This window comes from Glycine soja, chromosome 7 (assembly GCF_004193775.1).
Source record: "Glycine soja cultivar W05 chromosome 7, ASM419377v2, whole genome shotgun sequence".
NCBI lineage: Eukaryota > Viridiplantae > Streptophyta > Magnoliopsida > Fabales > Fabaceae > Glycine > Glycine soja.
In genome coordinates this window covers 9,005,252-9,029,993 of record NC_041008.1, presented here as the reverse complement: position 1 = coordinate 9,029,993, position 24,742 = coordinate 9,005,252, and the positions used below count along the sequence as shown (strand labels likewise).

Here is a 24,742-nt window from a genome sequence, read left to right as displayed (position 1 = left end):
ATGGGTTCAAAATTTAATAATGTGATAGCTGACCTGAATCAATTTGAGTTTGGAGGTTTGTCATTGAACTAATATGGGATTGGGTTAATTAGGCTTGTGGGTTAGTGAATTAATCATAATAATTATACTCAAACGTCAACCTTTTCCATCTCTTTCCACCCTTTTACTAAACTAGATCTATTAGCTACATTGATTTTTCTTTTTTTTCCGTTACTCAATTTATTTATCAATTTAACTCTTATTTTTCATATTTATTTAATATTCATTTTTAATTAATGAAAAATTCAATTTAATAGTCAAACTGGATGGTTTCAAAATTTAATAATGTGATAGCTGACCTGAATCAATTTGAGTTTGGAGGTTTGTCATTGAACTAATATGGGATTGGGTTAATTAGGCTTGTGGGTTAGTGAATTAATCATAATAATTATACTCAAACGTCAACCTTTTCCATCTCTTTCCACCCTTTTACTAAACTAGATCTATTAGCTACATTGATTTTTCTTTTTTTCCGTTACTCAATTTATTTATCAATTTAACTCTTATTTTTCATATTTATTTAATATTCATTTTTAATTAATGAAAAATTCAATTTAATAGTCAAACTGGATGGTTTCAAAATTTAATAATGTGATAGCTGACCTGAATCAATTTGAGTTTGGAGGTTTGTCATTGAACTACTATGGGATTGGGTTAATTAGGCTTGTGGGCTAGTGAATTAATAATAATAATTATACTCAAACGTCCACCTTTTCCATCTTTTTCTACCCTTTTACTAAACTAGATCTATTACCTACACTGACTTTTCTTTTTTTTGTTTCCATTACTCAATTTATTTGTCAATTTAACTCTTATTTTTATATTTAAAATAGTTATTTTTTATATATTTATTTAACTTCATCTATTAATTATTTTTTTATATTATCTATTAATTGGACCAATAAATTGTAAATATGTATTTTTACATATCATAAAATCATTTAAAAAAATTAGAAAAAAAATAGCAAAAGGGGAGAGAACCGAGAAAGACTGGAAATAAAAAAAACTGATCATGAATATAGCCGCCAGGGAAATTTCAGGAAAATTCAGAGACGTCTATTAATCACTAATGACTGATGTTCAAAGTGAAGCTATGAAGAAGGAACCTCTCATTACTCGCTGGGACAAGTAGAATAATACTCACAAATATAAAGAAGTTTGAAAAATACGCATTCAACAACGTACTCTAGCTTGCCTTCGTCAAAGCTGAGGTCAACAGTCATGTAATTGTCACTTAAACAGTTAAACCTCGAAGAGTTGTGTAAATTTGGGTTAGAAAATATGATTTTTATATCCGTTATTTATCACTTTCTACATCGGTTGTTAATTGAAAAAATCGATGTTGAAAGGACTAATATTAAAAATATAATGATTAACATAACATAAAATTGACAATTTTAATTATTTAAATAATCAATGTTATATAATAAGAATTACAAAAAAATATATATATATGAATATTAATCGTTCACATCGATTTTTATACAAAATCGATGTTAACTTATATGTTAATATCAGTTTAAGTCAAAAACGGATGTTAACTTATACGTTAACATGGGTTTTCTTATCTAGGCAAACTGCAAGATGAGGGTTCTGTTGTAGTGAAGAGGTTGTATGAGAAAAACTTTAAGAGAGTTGCACAGTTCATGAATGAAATTAAAATCCTAGCAAATTTAGATCATCCAAATCTTGTGACATTATTTGGATGCACCTTTGGCCACACCCGTGAACTTCTGCTTATATACGAGTACATTCCTAATGGAACCATTGCCGATCATCTTCATGGTCAACGATCCAAACCTGGAAAACTCCCTTGGCATATTAGAATGAATATTGTTGTGGAGACGACAAGTGCATTGAAATTTCTTCATCAAAAAGACATCATCCACCGAGATGTGAAAACCAACAATATTCTTGACAATAACTTTTGTGTAAAAGTGGCCGATTTTGGAATCTCACTTCTTTTCCCAGATCATGTCACTCATGTTTCAACAGCTCCACAAGGGACTCCAGGTTATGTGGATCTCGAGTACCACCAGTGCTATCAGCTTACCAAACAAAGCGATGTCTATAGCTTTGGAGTGGTGCTGGTTGAGCTGATATCGTCCTTGCCTGCTGTAGATATTACAAGGCATAGACAAGAAATCAAATTGTCCGACATTGTCATCAACAAGATTCATAGTGAGGCACTGCATGAGCTTGTGGACCCTAGCCTTGGGTTTGAATCGAATTTCAAGGTTAGGAAAATGATAAATGTTGTGGCAGAGTTAGCATTTCAGTGCTTGCAGAGTTCCAAAGAAATGAGGCCTTCTATGGAAGAAGTGGCAGACACTCTCAAGGATATACAGAGTGATGGCAAACATAAAATCAAGCCTGAGCTAATGGATATCACAGGCACAGTTGATGATGCTGTGTTGCTGAAGGATGACCCTCCTCCACCATCACCTGATTCTAATGCGGTGAGCAAGTTGACAACACCAAATGCTAGCGGATAAGAGTACCTTCTTTCTCACTTCCTGATAACTGCTAAATAATTGTATTTTGATAATAGAAAATAAGTCAAAATTGTCTTTAAAAATAATTATTTAGCAGTTATTTGCGCTTAAATATTAAAGAATTGATGTTTTGTTGAATTTTGGCTGCAGATATAAAAACTGGAGGTGTAACAAGCAAAAAGGCCAGAAGAATTGAAGAAAAGAAGAAAATATGAAGCAAGCCCAGCCCAATACGCGCGCTCAGCGCGCGTCATATGCTAAGCGGGCCAGGAAGCACAGGCACTAAGCCTGCAACACACGCGCTAAGCCCGCGATCCAACAGAAGCACGCGTTATGCCTGCAACACGCGCGCTAAGCCCGCGATCTAACAGAAGCACGCGCTAAGCCTGCAACATGCGCGCTAAGCACGCGATCTACATGCGCTGAGTGCGCCTACGAAGGCCCAAAACTCACTTCACCAACTATAAATAGAGAGCCAGTTCAAGGGAGAATACAACAGAACACCACGACAGAACTCCCTCTCCTAGGGGTTTCATTTACTCCCTTTTTTTCTTTCACCCCCTTCTCATTGTAAAGCCCTCAATGGCTATGAGTGGCTAAACCCTTAGTTAGGGTTTGGCAGGCCTAGAAGCCAACGCGATGTATGATGTACTCTTCACTATTTATCAATGCAATACCAGGTTTTCTTTCCTATTTTCTTTTCTGTTTTTATCTTGCATATTCATCTTTATATCCTGTTAGGGGTTAGATGCTCGGGAGAGGATAACTTCTAAATATGCATGCATCAGTTTTAGGGGTTAGACGCTCGGGAGAGGATAACTTCTAATAGAAGAAGAAAAGATATCATAATAAAATCATTGTTAGGCATAGAGTGATTGCATTATGCCCATGCGTCAAAGCAAACATCTAAAATTAGAACTTCATGCATTTTATCTATTGAGTCTTTGCAAAGGCATTTGGGAGATAGATAGGTAAAATTGGCTTGTCATCGTGAGACATCAGGGGCAAGTAAATGAATAGATGTGGGTAGGATAGAATAACCTGAATTAGTAAAGAAATAATCATAAACTCATACATCCTAGGCAGACAAGGCAAGTCAGTTTCTAACACTATCTTATCTTGAATTTTTTTTATTATCTAAATCTTTTTTGATCTTTTATCTCTTTCTTTATCTTTTAATTTTATCTTTAATTGTTTTATCTTTTCTCTTATCTTCTAATTTTATCTTTAAATCTTTTATCTTTTCTTTACCTTATCTTCTATCTTTTTCTATTTGTTATTTTAAATCTCTTGCTTGTAAATTGGGTTTACATTAGTCTAAGTACAAAGAAAGTCCATGTGGATTCGACACTCAGACTTTCGAGTACTTTACTACTTGTGACAATTTGGTGCACTTGCCAACGAGTTAACAAGTTTTTGGCGCCGTTGCCGGGGATTTATTTTTTCGTACTTGATTAATCGCATATTCCAATTTGTAAGCAATTAGTTTTCACTTTCTATTTTTTATTTTTATTTTAGTTTTAGTTTTTCTTTTTTTATCTATTATTTATTTTAGTTGCTTCATTTTATTTTTCAATTTTTTTCTCTTTACTCATTCTTACTTTATTTTTTTCTTTTTTAAAAAAAAATTAAAAAAAAAATTATTTATTCTGTGATAACGTGCACGGTAGTTATTTCTTTTGTGAACAGTGCACACTCCTTCTTCAAAGAACGCATCATGGCAGAAAATCGTCCATAGAGGATGACGCTAGAGGATTACTCTAGTCCTATTATACCTCAGTACTTCACCAACTTAGCTAGACCAGAGATGCAGGCGACCAATTTCTCATATCCATATTCCTTGATCCAGCTGATTCAAGGGAATCTATTTTACGGCCTACCAAGTGAAAATCCATACGCACACCTGGCCACATACATCGACATTTGCAACACGGTGAAGATAGTAGGAGTGCCTGAAGACACCATCCGCCGCGACTTATTTTGTTTCTCTTTGGCAGGTAAAGCAAAAATATGGCTTCGCTCATTTAAGGAGAATAGCCTACGGACATGGGACGAGGTGGTGGAGGAGTTCTTGAAGAAATATTTCCCAAAGTCAAAGACCGTTGAAGGGAAGATGAAAATTTCTTCATTCCATCAATTTCCAGATGAATCCCTCAGCGAGGCACTCGACCGTTTTCATGGGTTACTTTGGAAGACTCCTACACATGGGTTTAGCAAGCCAATCCAGCTCAACATCTTCATTGATGGCTTGCAACCCCATTCCAAGCAGCTCCTCGACGCCTCAACCGGTGGGAAGATCAAGTTAAAGACTCCAGAAGAAGCTATGGAGCTAATAGAGAATATGGCGGCCAATGATCATGTCATTCTACGTGACCAAGAGCCCAGCCCACAGGAAGAAACCACTAGGCTAGAAGAATTGCTGGTACAGTTCATGCAGGAAACAAGGTCACATCAGAAGAGCACTGATGCAGCAATCAGAAATCTGGAAGTACAACTAGCTAAGCTAGTTGCTGAAAGGCCTACCGAAACCTTTGCGGTCAATACTGAGATGAAGCCCAAAAAGGAGTGCAAGGTAATTTTAATTGAGGAAGATGTGGAAGAAGAAAAGAAGGAAGAGATAGAAAGAAATAAGGAGAAAACACAACAATGGGAGAAGTACTCACAAGTAGAAATTCAACAAGAAAGTATTCTCCAAATCAACAACCCTCCTCATCAACTGATCGTCAAGGAAGAAAGACATGAAAAACATGAGAAAGCCTTAAGTATCATTCCTTCCTTGATCACCAGCACTTCCCTTGCAACAATATGGAAGGTGTTTCCGACATACATGAGTTTCATGGTATCTCTAGCTAAGAGGCGAAAATGCAAGGAAGATGTGTGCTATGTGACCTTCATGCCACCTTGAAGACATTTGACTCGTCAAGCTAATGACATTAAAGAAGCGCTTACTGGCAGGCAACCCAAGATTTCTTACTTTATCTATCTTTTAGTTAATTGCAATTTGTTTTTTTAGGATAGTTGCGTTATTTCTTTTCTTTATTTTTATTTTGTGCATTTTAATTTCAGCAATTTAATTCCAGTAGTTTAAATTCAGTTATTGAATAAAAATTGCATGATATTTGTGAAGTCACTATTTAGGATTTTTCTGAAGGATTCAACACTTGAAATGCTGCATGAAAATTGAGAAAATACTGGTTTCCTGGAAGCAAGAGTCAGTCAAATAGTGGGACATGAATCACAAAGAGAGAAAAGGTTAGCTTGATGGAAAGAGATCGTGTTCCGGTAAGCCGATAACTTTATCTTGTCCCGGTGAACTGTGGTAACTTAATTATGAGAGAACGTCTGTTTTTAAATTCCTAATTTTGCATCATTCTCATACTGTTAGATTATTTACATAAGGTGAATATGATCTAGGCCATGTTTCTTTTTTATTTTAGCCACTTAGCCAAAAAGCCAACCTGTGATGAAATTTATCCCTTGCACCCTTGTTGAGCCAAAATTAGTAATTATTTTTCTAAATAAAACCCCTGAGCCTAGTTGTGATATCTCTAACCATATTTTAGGGTTCTAAGAGAGCATAAAGGTTTTAGTCATAATAAATCCCTAATTTGGGGGATGGGTAGAATGAAGATGGTCTTGGGAATGTAAAAGTAGCACACAATAAGGCACCCAAAAAAAAAAGGAAGTTTGTAAGCCCAAAGTCTCTTTCCTAATAAAAAAATAAAAGAAAATAAGGGAAGAAAAAAAAAGAAAAAAAAAAAGAGGTGCCATAAGTGCTAAGGTTGGAAATAAGAAAAATAGATTACATATGTGTTAAGGCTGAAAAACAAATAAAGCCTAGGCTAAGTATAAGTTTTTCTAGGATGAATGCTCTCTTATAATCCTAAGTTTTTGAAATCCCAGAAAAACCATGATTTCTTGTTTAGCCAGACCCTATTACAAGCCAATAAAAGTCTTTAGTGATCCACCAAATGTAAGTAATTAACTTTCATTGAGATGAAGTGCAAAATTTGGAAATCTTAATTGCAGGTCATATAAATTTTAAACACTCACCCCAAACACTTGTGCGCAGAGATAAACACTAACCATGTGAGGAAAGTGAGGCAAACCAATTTGATTGATTTCCGATACTAACCAATTTCATCTTAATGTAATTTATGCTTCCATTGTGAGATTATGACAAATGCGGAAAGGACTAGTTGGAGGAATTTGAGAAATTGCAGCCATTGAAAGTGTTGAAGCATTTGGAGCCTGCTTTTTAATTTAATTTGCTTGGGGACAAACAAAGTTTTAATTTGGGGGATTTTGATAACTGTTAAATAATTGTATTTTGATAATAGAAAATAAGGCAAAATTGTCTTTAAAAATAATTATTTAGCAGTTATTTGTGCTTAAATATTAAAGAATTGATGTTTTGTTGAATTTTGGCTGCAGATATAAAAATTGGAGGTGTAACAAGCAAAAAGACCAGAAAAATTGAAGAAAAAAAGAAAATCTGAAGCAGGCCCAGCCCAATACGCGCTAAGCGGGCCAGAAAGCACAGGCGCTAAGCCTGTGAAACGCGCGCTAAGCCCGCGATCCAACAGAAGCACGCGCTAAGCCTGCAACACGTGCGCTAAGCCCGCGATCCAACAGAAGCACGCGCTAAGCTTGCAACATGCGCGCTAAGCACGCGACCTACATGCGCTGAGCGAGGCGGTGTCGCGCTGAGCGCGCCTACGAAGGCCCAAAGCCCACTTCCGCAGCTATAAATAGAGAGCCAGTCCAAGGAAGAATACAACAGAACACCACGACAGAACTCCCTCTCCTAGGGGTTTCATTTACACCCTTTCTTTCTTTCACCCCCTTCTCATTATAAAGCCCTCAATGGCTATGAGTGGCTAAACCCTTAGTTAGGGTCTGGCAGGCCTAGAAGCCAACACGATGTATGATGTACTCTTCACTATTTATCAATGCAATACCAGGTTTTCTTTCCTATTTTCTTTTCTGTTTTTATCTTGCATATTCATCTATCTTTATATCCTGTTAGGAGTTAGATGCTCGGGAGAGGATAACTTCTAAATAAGATTTAAAGAAGGTATGCATGCATCAGTTTTAGGGGTTAGACGCTCGGGAGAAGATAATTTCTAATAAAACAAGAAGAAAAGATATCATAATAAAATCATTGCTAGGCATAGAGTGATTGCATTATGCCCATGCGTCAAAGCAAACATCTAGAATTAGAACTTCATGCATTTTATCTATTGAGTCTTTGCAAAGACATTTGGGAGATAGATAGGTAAAATAAGCTTGTCATCGTGAGGCATCAGGGACAAGTAAATGAATAGATGTGGGTAGGATAGAATAACCTGAATTGGTAAAGAAAAAAATCATAAAGTCATACATCCTAGGCAGACAAGGCAAGTCAGTTCCTAACACTATCTTATCTTGAATTTATCTTTTTTTTATTATCTAAATCTTTTCTAATCTTTTATCTCTTTCTTTATCTTTTAATTTTATCTTGAATTCTTTTATCTTTTCCCTTATCTTCTAATTCTATCTTTAAATCTTTTATCTTTTCTTTATCTTATCTTCTATCTTTTTCTATTTGTTATTTTAAATCTCTTGCTTGTAAATTGAGTTTACATTAGTCTAGGTACAAACAAAGTCCCTGTGAATTCGACACTCGGATTTCCGAGTACTTTAGTACTTGTGATAATTTGGTGCACTTGTCAACTAGTCAACACTTCTATCAAATTAACCTTATCCAAATTTATGTAAGCAGAGCTAGTTAGCATCACACTGGTACCAGTATCCACCCAGTTACTGCCCGCATATTGTCATCTTCTTATGAGGATAAATTTTAAGATTGAGATGTATAGATAGATGATAAAGCTGTTTTGGTTATGAAATTCATCTTTAATATTTATATTTATAAATTATTTTATTTTTTTGGTTAAATTCAAAATTTATTCCCTACACCCAACAACATTTTTCACTTGAGTCTTTGTATGAAAACCTTACATTTTGGTCCCTACATGAAAAAAACGATTACAAATTGATCTTTGTCGTTTGCCATAGTTATAACCAAGGTTGGTAATGAACCAAACCAAATAAATATTAGTTGAACAAGTCACATTTGAAGTGAGACGTCAAAAATTAAGCTATGTCACGAGCACCGTTGATTATAGGATATTTTACAGACAAGGCATGACATGTGAGGTTGCTGGATACTGCAAAACTGATTATGCTATGGTCATAACATATGTCGTTCAACTAATATTAAGTAAAGGAAGTATATTAAAACTGAAGACCAGGTAACATATATATTTAGTAAAGGACTTAGTAGTCCGAAATTTGAAGAATTTAGAAAATAACTTAACGATGACCAGAAAATAATAATTTGAGTAGGAGTATTGAAATAATAACGAGAAAAAAGTTTAGACTGCAGAATCCTCTAGTTCTAATTGTAATTTTTGAATATTGGAGGAAAATACTTGATATCCTAATAAGACTATAATGTAAATCTATTTTCAGTATTATCTACTTTGGTTTGGCTTGTTACAAGAAATTGGTCTGATTTTTGCAATCAATGTAGTGGCAATTTATCACGTATGTGAGATCCATTTGATTTTCAGGACGATTAAAAAGTACAAAAAAAAAAAAAGGTACAGTGATCCGTTTTACAATATAACTTGACAGACTTGCTCAAAATGCAATTCAACTAATTTCAAGAGGAGTTGCCGATCTAGTAGGAGAAGAAAACATAGGTTTTGGTGGCATTTCCAAAGAATTCATGCTGCCTTCCAACATTTCTATCACTCTACTCATTGTAGGTCGATTATTTGGAAATGTTTGAATGCACCATAAACCCACTATGGTTATTCTCTTTGCAATCTCATTTTCTTCCGTGGTCATAACCTCATCTGTTCTTAAATCATTGTCCAACTCAAGCCTCTTGTATGCCAAATGCGGGAAGTATATCTCACTTGTGTGACTGGCTTCAGCATCAATGTTCTTCCTCCCTCCTACCATTTCTAGCAACATCATCCCATAGCTATAAACATCAGACTTATGTGAAACTCCACCGAAACGTCTATTCCACATTTCTGGTGCTAAATACCCCATTGTCCCTCTAGTATCTGACATGGAAATAATACTCTCTTTTCTGGGACAGAGCTTTGCTAGCCCAAAATCTGATATCTTGGGGCAAAAATTCTCATCCAAAAGAATATTATGTGGTTTTATGTCAAAATGTAGAATTCGAGTGTTGCATCCCCTATGCAAGTACTCCAACCCTCGAGCAATCCCTATTGAGATTTGACACAAATTCTCCCAACTCAAAGATACAATGGTTTGTGACCCTTTTTTGTAAATAAACTTTTCAAGGGAACCATTGTCCATAAACTCATAGATGAGAGCTTTTTTGCGGCCTTCCAAACAAAATCCAAGAAGGGTCACAATGTTAACATGAGAGGTTCTACTGATGGTAGCAACCTCATTGATAAATTCTTCACCATTTCCTTTGGATGAGTTCAATAATTTTACAGCCACAGGACAACCACTGACTAGCTGTCCTTTGTATACGGCACCAAAACCCCCTTGACCCAGTTTAACTTTGAAGGAATTGGTCATTTTCTTGACTTCTGAAAATTTGTATCTTTTTTGTGCTACAGCTCCTTTATTTTTTAAGAATGCTTCAATGTCTTGATCACTCTTTGTGGTCGAACAAAGTTTGATTGGTTGGGTTAATAACTTGTATCTAAAGCAACAAATTATGATGCATATCATGAATCCTCCCATTACAGCACTTGCAACCCCTGTTAGCAGATATAATAGGAGAGTTAAGAGTTAAGAAACAATATATATCCTTTCATTTTGGAAAATTATTTTCATTAGTTTAATGTGTCCGGAAATCTAAACCTAAATATATAAGAGGTATAGCAAAACTTGAAAGTTATTGTTATGATAAAATCCCTTCTAAACCTCCACCAAATGCTCAGTTATGAATGCTTGGAAAAGTTGAATAACAAAACTGTTAGACATAAGTCATTTTAAGTACTGTCATTCAACAACTTAAATTTTTAAGATAGTTTAGGACATGCATATTGCATGGTAAATGCCAAGATATGTAAGCATGCAAGGCATTTATCAGTGTCTAACCGCTGGTCTAAATTTCAATCCTTGTAGCCCCTTCCTTCTAAATAAAAGTGAAAATTTATAAGGTAGGCTGAGTTTGTGCATTATGTGTCCATTTACACTATAAATCATCCATATGCTTTAGCCAGTTGCGTAAGCTTTCGGAATGGTTGGTTCAAAAAACAGACTTAATTTCATTGAAATTTCACTAATGATAATTTTAAAGGTTAGAATAAGCATCCAGTTCAGTGCATATTGTGCAACTCGGGAGAGTACAACAGGACTAAACCTGATACCAAGAAAAAATTTGAGACCTAACTCAACCTTAAAAGTTAACTCATAAGGTGAGGGTTATCTTCACCTTATATGCTCCTGACACTATCTTTAGTCAATGTGAGACTTGGGGTTTTTTTTTCCAATTATTTACATATATGTAAGTTTTTATTTTGGATTCATCAACAAAAGCAGATCAAGACATGGTTTAAGATGGCCTCTAATTGTTCTTTCATTGGAGACGGATTACAGATTTGTCATATATAAATGTAAAGCACAAAATTGTGAAACAGGAAATATAGAAAGGATGATAGATCTTTAATTTACCTATAACGACTTTCCTTTTCCAAAATTGGTGGTTACCTGCGACGACAGTAAGTAGTGAGAGCAAAGAGGAGTTGATAAAGTAAAGTGACTTAATTCTTTAAGGAAAGATAGGTAGAAAAAATCTTAATCGTAGCAATTGCTTGACATTGAAAGGGGAATGACAAATATTTCCTATATAATATCATTTCACTTATCATATCTCTTGCAACCTTCCAGCCTCTTGTATCATAAAATTTTAGTTGCGACTAAAGAAGTAGATGAAAGGGATTCATTTAACCACATAGAATTTTAATTTGTACAGGTCAAATACCATGTCTAGACAGTACTCTAGGAAATGGTGTTGCTCTTTTACCTACTAGTGTGGATGTAAATTATTTGGCTTTTCAAAAGTATATCAGATATTATCATTATGAGAACTTAATCAAAATTAGAGAAATAATAATAAATATTTGAAGAATGATAAAACTGACCTGACGCTCGTATTAGTATTGATTGTGTTGCTGGTGATGAAAATGTTGGTACCCGTGCCGGTGATAGAGTTGGCGATAAAGAAGTTGATGGTGGTGGTGATAAAAATGTTGATGGTGTTGGTTGTATTGATATAGATGGCGGCGATGTTGATTGTCGTGGTCTTGATTGTGATGATGGTGAGACAACTGTTACATTTGCAGTTGCCGTTGCCGTTGCTGTTCCTGGTCCTGTTGTTGTTGCTGTTGCTCTTGCTCTTGCTGTTGCTGGTGGTTGTATTAAAAAATTAGTAATACATGGGTAAATTTTCTTCTACAACTAATATTTTTTTAGTAAAATTGTATTTTTGGTCCTTCAATTTTTCTCCAATTTCGATTTTGATCCCCCTTTAAAATTATTGTCGAATTTTGTTTTACTATTTTATCCAATCACACAATTTTAGTCCCCAATCCAGAATTGAATATTAACTGTCACAAAGAAATGTTGACTGTCACGTGTCATGTTCTTATTGAATGATAATTGTCACATGTCATGTTCTGATTGACCAATTACAACAACAATACATTTCATTTTCTATGGTTTCGACATCCAATAAGAACATGACACATGGTAGTCAACATTCTTTTGTAATAGTTAATATTCAATTCTAGATTGGGGGTTCAAGATTGTATGATTGGATAAAATAAGAGGACAAAATTTGTAAATAATTTTAAAGAGGGACCAAAATCAAAATTAGAGATAAATTGAGGATTAAAAATATAATTTAACTTTTTTTTTTATAACCCGAAGATGTAATCTCCCTCCTCCGGATCGGCCCATTTCTTGGAATAAAGTGAGACCTCCGGTTGTCACTCTACCCCAAATTGAAGATTGAATCCCAAACCTTGATTAAAGGGATAGCAAATTACTTGTGTTAATAACTTTTGATTTTACCACTAATTGTTAAAGATATACATATAAAATTATATTTACAAAATAATTAGAATTAAGTGAAATGTAGGATTTAATTTTAATGATATTAGATACTAGGGAATCACGAGTTTAATAAATTATTTAAATTTCAATTGTTCAATTAAAAATAATAAAATTTTATGCTAAATGCTAATCAGTTAATTAGAAATTTAGAATCTTACATGCATTAATTTACTGTGAAAAATTTAATCCCCATGACAATTTAATATGAAAGACTCAAAAACTTGAATGAATAATTTTTTATATTGTTTTTTTAATGGAAAAGGGACATTTTAAGGATTCAGATATCCAATCCATTACTTTGAATTACACTAAGCTTTCTACAATCAACTATATACTAATTTAGATTATAAAATTTGAACATATTATGTTGTTATATATGTAGATTTTAAATCAGATAGAATTAGTATAACCAAAGAGCTGTTTTGCTCAAGCAAGCCAAACAATTATATGCCTAGGAAAATGGGTTTGTTCTTTCACACCAGTGAACTTAAGAGAAATTTTTGGGTTGGCACTTTCTTTTTGCAAGTATCCTCATTAAAACTAAGCTAGAGTGGCAAGCGGGAAATGGGATAATTATTGAGTTTTGGCATGATAAATTGGTGTGTGAGAATTGGATTAATGTCTCCAAGACGTGGCTAATATATAAATTCCTTCCGTACTTGATCCTTAATAAAATTCATGTGTTGACTCATTTGTGTATAGCGGTTATGTTTATTGTTTTGAAAATTAATACATTAAAAAAAAGTAACAATTTAATTTAAAATGACGTGAAAACTACTTTACACACTTGTCTTATCACATGGATGAGTGTGAATAGTGTAGGCTATATTTGTTAACCGAGATGGAAAGATTTTAACCATTGTATCAAATTATCAAGGATATTTAATTTGATATTTGTAGATTAAATAAATAATTTTCATATTACAAAAGATGAAATTGCCAATAGACTACTACATGTACTAAAATGACCATTTATTCTTACAAGAAAGAAAAATCCATACCTGTTACATTTTCCTCAAGTGATCGTAGCACGTTGGGAGAATCATCGCTATTACTTGCTGTTAAGCGTGTGTCACAGCTACTATTGCAATCTGTTTACAATATTTTTTTGGTTAACAATCAATTTTTATATATACTGAATTTAAGAATAAATAATATATGATGATAGTAGTGTAAATATATTTATATTATTATCCAATTACTACTGTGTATGATAATTTATTCATTTTTAAAATAATCATGTTAAAAGTATTTAAAAAATAATGTATAATTATTTAATAGTGCAAAATATGTTACATGGACACTACATGCTCTTTTAAACTTTAAATCTAAATATTTTTTTTGAGAGTCAAAATTATAAGATTTATTCTTGTTTTATATTAAACATCTCCTTTTTATTTATTTTAACATTATTATTTAAATCGTAAGGTATATTTCTTCTCCTAAAGTATAGTACATCTAAACATGCTTAATTTTTATTTATTATCATTGTAATAAAAAGAAATTATGTCGACATCTAATACAAAATAATGATTGATATAATAAGATATTTATTAAAAAAATTAACAATTTATTACAAACACAGATTGAATAACAAATTCATATAATATTTTCTCAAACAATAAACATTAAATGTGGGTAGTTAGAATCAAGCAAATTAAAATCAAACAAAATAGCATACTTTTCCTATCATTGTACGCCATGAAGACATAATCGAGTTTAGTGGGACGCCCCTTACTGTCTTTGTCGACAATTTTTTCTCTTGTCTTGCTCTAGTTTGAGTGTTACGAGGGCCTTAATATATATATATATAAAAAGCTTAACTATGAGAAAACCAAATATAAAAATAAAAACTTAACTGCATGTATATGTTAAGTTAGATAAACATTTCTATAAACACTTGAGAGAGAAGAAAATAAATTATTTTTTTTCATAAATTAGCATTAACTTATATATAAGTTAATATGCAGAAGCTTGCTCTCATATTAACTATGATTTATATGCAAGAAATTCATTTCATTTGTTTATTTATTATTTTCATCTCGAGAAGTTTATTTTAAAAAGTTAAATTATATGTTATTACAAAGGAATACGTACCCTTAAACACAGATGAAATGTTTAAATTGACATCACTGCTACTTGCAAGAAGAAGTGTGGCCGTTGGGCAGAAGAGGAAGAGAAGGAGAGTGCGGAACATGTGGAAAGACGACGAGTTTCAACGCATACAAAATGATAAAGTTGAGCTAAGTGTCGCAGGAAATATATATATATATATATATATATATATATATATATATATATATATAAATTATAAAAAGAAATAAATAAAAAAATCATATAAAAATTATAATTATTTTTTCATTATAGTGCTTACTTATTTTGTTTTTATTTTAGGTTATAAAGATAAGTCTAACTTAAACTTTGTCCTCCTCTGATGGTCCGTATAAGTCTCGGGTGTTGACTTGCGTACATACTGTATCATCAGTTTTTTCTTTCTTTTTTGTTGCATTCAATTCATTGTTACTACTCATTCACATTGGATTATTGCTTGCAGGGTAATTAATGGCACAATAACCGATCCATTAATTGCTTCCTCCCCTCTTTTATCTGATTGAGCAAATTCCACATAATCGTGTCTTTATGGTAATTAGCTTCATCTCTACTACATTAGAGTATTGATTGGTGCCATGCATTGTTGCCTCCTTGAATTTCGGCCTCATCATTCTCAGTTGTCAGCTCTAAAGCTCAATTAATCCACCATTTGCGGATGCCATCATCCTCCTTCCTCTCAAAATGCTGTGGACTAAATTTATCTGAATCTCCCAAGTTTCTCTCCTATTTAAAATTTATCAAACCTGTTGCTTCATAAATATGAATTAATAAAAAATTGAGTCATAGTTACGTTTGTTAACCTGACTTGGAACATCTTCAACATTCTTTATCAAGTTGTTTATTTTTAGACACCCATGTTTGATTTTTTTTTTTTTTTTTTTACCATCAGAAGTAATCTATGTGTTATATTGAATTCCTTAAAATTAAGCACTGTTTGCTTATATAAGTAACTATTGCTTATGAATAAAAAATATTTTCTTATCATTTAAGAGAATAATTTAAGAGTTTTACTTAAAATTATACCATGCATTAAAACAAAATATATATGAAGTGACATTAAATTACTTAAATTACAGAAGATGCTCTAAGAGAAAAACTTGAGTCATTAGTCGTTGATTGCACATTTCAACTCTTAATTAGGTGGTTTCTTCTTGACAGCTCATACACAAGGTCTACATTTGGTGGTGTCAATAAGAAAATTAATTAAATATAAGCAAAAATTAATTTTATTAATTCAAATAATAGTTTGAAAGAAACTAAAAAAATATTTTATTTATTTATTTAATAGAAAATAAAATAGAATTCTTTTTTATAAAATAAATAAATAAATAGAGTAAATAATAGGCTTAGAATACCCTAATTATAAATAGAGAGCTCATGTTTCAGACGATACATCTCTATGCTTTCTCTTCCTCTCAAATTTTATTTTCCCTTCTTTCTCTCTCAAAACCCTCTCTTTTTCCCGCATACACTTAAATATGTCTCAGTGAAATGACGATCTAAGACTTGTTAACTGTTGGACTGACGTGAAATTTGAACACGAGGTTCAAAATTTATTTCCACACACATCCATTGTTGGCATTTTAAAGATAATGTCTACGGTGAAAGAAATTTCTCTCGCACTGAGTTTTCTCTTTTCTCGCATACACTCAAATTTGTACCAGTAAAACTACGATCCCAAACTTCTTAATCGTTGTGAATTTTGAACATCACCTTTGCAACTCATTTTCGCATAGTCTCACCATTGGGACTTGTGAAATAATGTTTCTGCAAAGATAAATTAGTCTCACAAATTGATAGTGAAATAGAGGCTACAATCTCTTCCCCTTCTTTCTAACACCTGAAACCCTAATAAAGCAAACTAGGGAAAAGCTTGAGGAATTTTAGGAAACTATTAGAGACACTGCTATCACTGTAGAACTACACACATAAACCCTCTTAGAGGTAATGGATGAATTCATCGCAATTGGGGATAGAATGAACATAAATAAGGATCCTTAGAAGATTAAATTAAGGCTTATTTTAGGATGTTTATTGAATTATAATTTTCCTTTACAATTATAAATACAATATTGTTTTGTTTGGCGGACTAATTGATGTCCTGATGCAAATTGGTTGATAAAATTGAGTGTTCTTGTTGTTTTCGTATTTTTGAACTATGATTTTGATTCATTTATTTTAATATGATAGTGAAAAATTGTTTGAGGGATTTTAGTCTCCATGTTGTGAAAAACATTTTTGTATAAATTTTTATATTGAGATTATGAAATGGTGATTCAAATTTTGAGTAAGTGACAAATTGAACTTGTGATGAATGGTGAGATACATGTGTATTGAAATTTTGTATGTATTGAGTTATGATTTATGAACTGTACAATCACACAATTATAAGACCCTCTAAGGGCGACGAGTTTTTGCGCGATGACTATTGTGATGGAATCCACTATAGGAATCTGATGAGTTGAATCACTTTGAGGCTCAACAAGTTAAAATGATTTTTGAAAACAATTGAGCAGTTGCGTGTATTGCATAATTCATACGTGAAGTGTATATCATTCATGAGGTGTGATAACATGCTACTTTGGGATTATACCATTGTGATTGAGGCTAAGGTAAATTGAGTATGTATTGACTTGTAATATATGTGTGCATTGAGTTGTGAGCTATGAATCATATAATCACACGAGTATAAGACCCTTTAAGGGCGACGAGTTAATGTGCAATGAATATTGTAATGGAAACTACTATGGGGACCCGACAAGTTTAATCACAAGCGCGACAAGATAAAATTATTTTGAAAACAATTGAGGAGTTGTGTATTTTGTACAATTCATAGATAGAGTTTATGTGCTAAAATATTTTCTGGGTTGGACCTGAATTAGGAGGGAGAGGCCTTGAAGGACTTTTTGGAGTTTATGTCTTCGGGGTAAATACACCCGGTTTGAGTGCTCCTTTAAGCATGTGTCGATCCCACATGATTGGAACATTCTCGTAAAACAGCGTGATCCTAATTGGTCTCCCTATGATTTTACCTAGTAAGAGTGACCTGCATTACTAGTGTGTGCTTTGTCTTGTCATATACTTTTAGGTGCCCAACGAGGTTTTTCACTGACATGGTACCACATTGCATATAGGATTGAATCTTAGTGTATCTTTTGCATAACGCTTGTGCATTGATCGATATTGATTGATTTAGTGATATTGTGTTTTGATCCTTGAGTATGTGAATATCGTGAAAATGAATGAGACGTGTTGTGTTATGATGTGATGTTATGCGACAAAGTGGTGGAATGACGTGAACTATGTTTAAGTAAGTTGTATTTCGTTTATATGATATGTATTTCGTTTATGTTTACATGTCTTATTTCTCTCTATTAATTAGGAATGTGATAACTCATTCCCTGTGTGTTGTTTGTGTTTGGATCCTGTGATGATCTCAAACTTTGTATTCGTGACAGATGACTAGGTGAATTACTTTAAGGAACCTTGTGTTAAAGGACGTCGGGATACAATGTTCTAATATGATATGACATTGAGGTATGAGTTTTGTTTAATTACATGATGTTTTGAGCAAAAATAATATTTCTGATAAATTTTATTTGGTAATAGTGAAATGAATGTGAGTCTTTTATCCTTTTGAAATGCTTTTATTTAAATGTGTTCTAAAATTTTATAATTAATCCTAATTTCTTGTTCCTTTTATTATTAGTACATATATGTGGGGGGTAAAAGGTATCACATTCTCTGAATTTTTTCTCCAGTTATTCATGATTTGGTGTTTCTGTTCTCAGGTGTCCCTATATATAAGGATGATTCATACGTCTGAATTCATACAACTGGCTAAAAAAATTTGAACATTGACTTTAGTTTTAGCAACGTTTCCTGAAATCTTCCTTTATAATCCTTTATATATTACTAAACATGTTCTATGAATTAATGTTGTTGTGCTTTGATGTGTCATTATTTTCTCCTATTTCTTAACTATTTTTGTCACCTTTTTAATTACTGATTAGCCTTAATTGTCAAATTAATAATGCAGTTTTATCATTTGGGCCTAATTGACTAATTTTGTGTTTTTAATTTAATTTCAGGAGAATTATAAGAAATTGGGCTTGAATCCGGAATTGAGTTTGGACTTGAAGAGAGCAGACAATTTTATTTTTATCAAATCTTATCTTATCCAGATTTTATTTCATCTAGATTTTATTTCATCCAATCTTATCTTATCTTGTCCAGATTTTATTTTATGGGCTTGGACTTAAAACAAATTTGTAAGCTTTGGGGCTGAGGACCTATATAGCAGCACCATGGTTTTAGTTTAGAGAGTTTTTGAAGAGGAGAATAATTCTAGGATTTTAGAATTCTAGTTTTTACTGTTCATGCGCACTGTTCACGTAGAATAAAATTCATTTTTTGCAATTTCGTTTCTGCTTCAATCTACAATTTCATTTTCACTGATTAATGGAAGGCTAAGTCTCCAACATTGTTTTCTCTTGAGGATCAAGCACAACTCTCTTTGAGGTTTTGTTATTACTATTGAATTCTGATCAGTTTTTCCTCTTCACCAATTACTCTATATTTGTTGCTATTAATCCATGCATACTTAGTGTTTGATTAATTGTCTCTGCGCTTAATTTACGTTCATGCTTAATGATCAGTTTCGTTCATGATTAATTGGTGTATGTGTTGCTTAATCAGATAATGACAACCTTATCTTAATTTTCGCTTAGTAATTTAATTTAGGGTTGGATTAAGTGGTTGAACTGGTTAGGGATAAATCCTCGTAATCTAGGATAAGAGACTTGCTTGTGAATCAAGAGGGAACAACATGTTTAAATTCTGTTATTTTCTAATTAAATTTTGCTTGTTGTTTAATTTACAAAAACAAACAACCCCCCCCCCCCAATTCGTTACTTTTTTATCACTATCTATTATGAACGTTTGGTTGATCATTGCTCGTTGGGAGACGACCTAGGATGACTTCCTAGATATTGCATTTTTAATGTTTATTTGATTCGGGTACGGCCTCGATCATGCTTCACTATAAATTATTTCTAAATTTGATATTAAGCAATGGATTTTGAACCAACAATTGAAGATGAATCATCTCTTTGTATCGGGACTTAACCAATCAACATTCTTCTTTGGTAAATTCAAAATGAGCACTAACTGAAAATGAAATAAGAGTGTGAGAGAATAGAACCAATGCTAAAGTCATTTGTGTCGTTCTGATCCAAACAATCAACCAATGAGACTCACAAGCCAATTTATGTCTAATCTTTTATTAGGAAAGACACAAATGCTTCCTCTGTCATAAATTTTAACAATTGCACGGATGAAACGATGTAGAAAAAGATATGATAACTGAAATATGATGGTGCCATATTTGTAATTCCTCTTCCAAAGTTAAGTTATTGAAAAAATTAGAATGTTTTCTTGTAAAGAGTGATTCATTTTACAGTATAATTTGGAAAGTTTACCAAAAACACAACAGATTGGAATTAATTTCAAGGAATGGAAGATTCTGGTACTGAGCTAGTGGGAGAAGAAATCAAAGGTTTTGGAAGAATTTCTAGGGAACTCATGTTCCCTTCCAACATATCTATCACTCTACTTATTGTAGGTCTACCATTTGGAAACATTTGAGTGAACAAAAAACCCACTATTTCCAATCTCTTTGCAATCTCATTTCTTCTATGGTCATCACCATGCCTGGTCTCAAATCATTGTCCAAGTCAAGTTTGTTGTATGCCCAGTGTGGGAAGTATATCTCACTTGTATGACTAGTTTCAAAATTAATGTTCTTCCTCCCTCAACCATTTCTAACAACATCATTTCATAGCTATAAACATCATATATATGTGAAACTCCTCCAATATGTCTACTCTATATTTTTGGAGCTACGTACCTCTTTGTTCCTCTAGCATTTGACATGGCTATAATGCTTTCATTCCTAGGACAGAGTTTAGCTAACTCAAAATCAAATATCTTGAGAAAGGAATTTTCATCCAAATGAATGTTGTGTGGTTTTATATCAAAGTGTAAAATTCAAGTGTTGGCCTATACAAGTATTCTAATCCTCGAACTATGCTCTTTGCAATTTGATATCACTACTAAAAAAAATCATTTTTTAAGACGCATATTCTAGAACTATCTTAGAATGTGACTCGATAACATTTTTGTAATTAACGCCAATACAACTATGACGGTCCATGACACCCGACTTTATAGGTAGGACGCGATGGCATTTTCATAATTTGAAGATTTCATTCTACGACGGGTGTCAGCAGAAAACCGTCTTTGTTAATTTAGAAAAAAAAAGTTGTATGTATAATAAATGTTTTTTGTTTTTGACAAAAAATATTTTGTGTTTGTTAGCATTTGAACATAGCCTACGCGTTTTGAACCCAAAGACGAAGCTGACAACCTCAAAGCTGAGATTGTGTGTTTTGTCATCCCACCATGTGTCGTCAATGACATCCTGGCCATGCCACCCCGCTGAAGTCAGACCTAAACCCTAAACAAGCATCCCGTGCCACGTATGCCCCGTCGTGCCCTACCCCACTGTTGAAGGTGTGTGCTCTTTTTAATTTTTGGCTTTAACCTTGTACCTTGATGAAGTGTGCACATGTTTGTTACTATTAGTATTGTTTGTTTGCTATAAGCAGTGAACTTAGTTAATGGTTGCTTGTATTTTCATACCCAACACCTATATAGTTAGATCGTTGGTAGGTTTTTCAAAGAAATTGATTTCTGACCAAGACTAAAGGTGACATGTAGTTTAATCTCACCTAGTGAGATTAAATTATTTTTTTATAAAATGAAATGTAGAAAATAACAAGTATATAGCATGAAGAGTTCTTAACCAAATGGCAAACTTGTATAAAGGTAGGATACAAATACATTGATAAGAAATTGATTAGGTGAGAACCATGTCAGTAAGATAACAACACAGACTGCAAGGCTTTGATACAAGATATTGTGGTTTATCTCTTAGTCCATTCATGGATATGTTTTTTGCTTTTGGATGCATAAGAGATATTAGAGTTGATGGTTGTTGCATAGGTTTGTCCAAAAACTACATTCTAAGTGAAAGATACTCAGATTCATTCCCTTAAATTGAGTTTCAATATAGTGTCAGGCCTATCACATTTGCTTTTGGATATTCCATTTCCAATTACACAAAGACCACAACCATTTAGCAAGAACCTAAGAACTTTAGTTGAATAAACGATAAATAGTTCAACAAATATGTGATGGAGTTAAAATGATGGACCTCTAGGGCCTCGTTTTCATTGATAGTCTCCAGACACTCCTCAGCAAGCCTCCGGAGCCTCTGTTTGAGGTTGCAATCTTTTTAATAAGACTTTTATGTTTTTCACGTAGCTCTTTAATTTCTTTTTGCCAAGAAATAAAAGATGAAAATGTCAGTTGTTTTTGGATAGAAGCCAAACCAAATTTACAAGAGATGTAATAAAATTCAGTAAGAAGCACGAGTAAAAATTGACAACTTGAGTATGAAATATATCATTTGGCTTTTAGGCAAGCCATATTTGTGTGTTACAAAACAAGGTATAGGTTGGTTTGAGAATATATTATAAGTTTATGACAATGAATTTATTAGCTTAGAAAAATTAGACCCTGCATTTTTGTTTACAAATTTTCATTGCTACAGTTAGAAGTAATAGCTTATCCTATGAGACAAATTATTAGGCAAACAAGTAGTAATGTGTCTTGCTATTTTAGGAAAAATAGTAATAATATTAAAATGACATGGGTTCCAAAGACCCAAGAAAGTTTGGGTACCTAAGTCATAAATATGATTATATAGGATTCTTTGAAGAAAAGTTGGTACATTGATAGCAGATGCTCTAAACACATGATGAGAGATGCATAAAAATTCACTCATATTTCTTCCAAGAATAGTGGACATGTGACTTATGGCGACAACAAAAAAGGTAGAATTTTTGGAGTAAGAAAAATAGGTATGAATTCATCTACTTCCATTGAAAATGTTTTACTTGTTGATGGTCTAAAACATAGTCCACTAAGTGTTAGTCAATTATGTGATAAAGACTTTCTAGTATCATTTGACTCTCATAATTGTGTTATTGAAAATAAACATGATAAAAATATAAAACATATAGGTTATAGAACTAATAATGTATACATGATAAATTTAGATAAAATATCAAATCATGCTCAATATTTTCTTAGTAAAAATGATGATTCTTGGTTATGGCATAGAACAATTGCTCATATAAACATGGAACATTTAAATAAAATATTTTCTAAGGATTTAGTTATTGGTTTACCAAAACTCAAATTTTTAAAAAATAGATTATGTGATGCATGTCAAAAAGGAAAACAACTAAGGGTTTCCTTCAAATCAAAGAATATTATTTCTACAACTCAACCCCTACAACTTTTACATATGGATCTTTTTGGTCCCTCTAGAACTATGAGTTTTGGAGGAAATTACTACACTCTGGTTATAGTTTATGATTATTAAAGATTCACATGGACATTATTTCTCACTCATAATAGAGATACTTTTCATGCTTTTAAGAAACTTGCTAAAATCATTCAAAATAAGAAAAGTCTCAAAATTGCAACTATTAGGAGTGATCATGGAGTAGAATTTGAAAATAAGGATTTTGAATCATTTTGTGATGAAAATGACATTGAACACAATTTTTCTACACCTAGAACCCCTCAACAAAATGGAGTAGTTGAGAGGAAAAATAGATCTTTAGAAGAAATAGTCAAAACTTTTCTTAATGATACAAACCTTCCTAAATACTTTTGGGCTAAAGTTGTAAATACTGCATGCTATATAATGAATAGAGCTTTAATAAGATAAATCTTGAAGAAAACTCCATGTGAATTGTATAACACAAGAAAATTGAACATTTCTCATCTTCTTGTGTTTGGATGTAAGTGTTTTGTGCTAAACAACGGGAAAGACAACTTAGGTAAGTTTGATGCAAAATTTGATGAAGGTATATTCCTTGGCTATTCCTTGAACAGTAAAGCTTTTAGAATTTATTACAAAATAACTATGATTATTTAAGAATCTATCCATGTTGTCTTTGATGAGACTAACCCTATAAGACCAAGAAAGGAAACTCTTGATGATATTACAGATTATTTAGATGACATGCATATCCATAAGGAAAAACATAAAGGCAAAGGAAATGAAAATGATGAAGACTTTCAATTTGATGAAACTAAAACAAGTACAAATCTTCCAAGAGAGTGGAGAAATTCAAGATACCATCCTCTTGATAATATCATCGGTTACATATCAAAAGGGGTAACAACTAGATACTCTCTCAACGATGCATGCAATAATATGACTTCTGTTTCTTTAATTGAACCTAGAAATTTAAAAGAAGCCATAATTGATGAACACTGGATTATTGTTATGCAAGAAGAGTTAAATCAATTTGAAAGAAATAAAGTTTGGGAATTAGTTGACAAACCAGATAATCATCCAGTTATAGGAACTAAATGGGTATTCAAAAACAAATTGGATGAACATGGAATAGTAATTAGAAATAAGGCTAGGCTAGTGGCCAAAGGATATAATCAAGAAGAAGTAATAGATTATGAGGAAACCTATGCTCCAATAGCCAAATTAGAAGTCATTAGAATGTTATTAGCTTTTGCATCCATAATGGATTTTAAACTTTATCAAATGGATGTTAAAAGTGCTTTTTTAAATGGTTTCATCTAAGAAGAATATATGTGGATCAACCTCCTGGTTTTGAAAACTCAGAAAAGCCTAATTATGTCTTTAAATTGAAAAAGGCTCCATATGATTTAAAACAAGCCCCTAAGGCTTGATATGAACGTCTAAGCAAATTTCTTTTAGAAAATGGCTTTTCAAGAGGAAAGGTTGATACCACCCTTTTTATCAAAAGAAAATTGAA

At 32.7% G+C, this 24,742-nt stretch overlaps 2 protein-coding genes and 1 pseudogene across 2 annotated transcripts; 1 reads left to right on the top strand and 2 right to left on the bottom strand.

The window, feature by feature from the left end:
* On the top strand, window positions 1-2,534 carry LOC114419877 (LEAF RUST 10 DISEASE-RESISTANCE LOCUS RECEPTOR-LIKE PROTEIN KINASE-like 1.4). The gene is made up of 2 exons (XM_028385677.1): window positions 1-55; window positions 1,612-2,534. Exons 1-2 carry the CDS (start codon window positions 1-3, stop codon window positions 2,532-2,534), a joined length of 978 nt encoding a protein of 325 aa, XP_028241478.1.
* Window positions 2,535-9,117: 6,583 nt separating this feature from the next.
* Window positions 9,118-14,910, bottom strand: LOC114418631 (LEAF RUST 10 DISEASE-RESISTANCE LOCUS RECEPTOR-LIKE PROTEIN KINASE-like 2.5). The gene is made up of 5 exons (XM_028384076.1): window positions 14,793-14,910; window positions 13,697-13,786; window positions 11,723-11,986; window positions 11,253-11,288; window positions 9,118-10,333 (listed from the first exon to the last, which is right to left on the bottom strand). Exons 1-5 carry the CDS (start codon window positions 14,890-14,892, stop codon window positions 9,234-9,236), a joined length of 1,590 nt encoding a protein of 529 aa, XP_028239877.1. The 5' UTR covers window positions 14,893-14,910; the 3' UTR covers window positions 9,118-9,233.
* Window positions 14,911-20,314: 5,404 nt separating this feature from the next.
* LOC114419874 lies at window positions 20,315-20,908 on the bottom strand (annotated as a pseudogene).
* Between the last annotated feature and the right edge of the window lie 3,834 nt (window positions 20,909-24,742).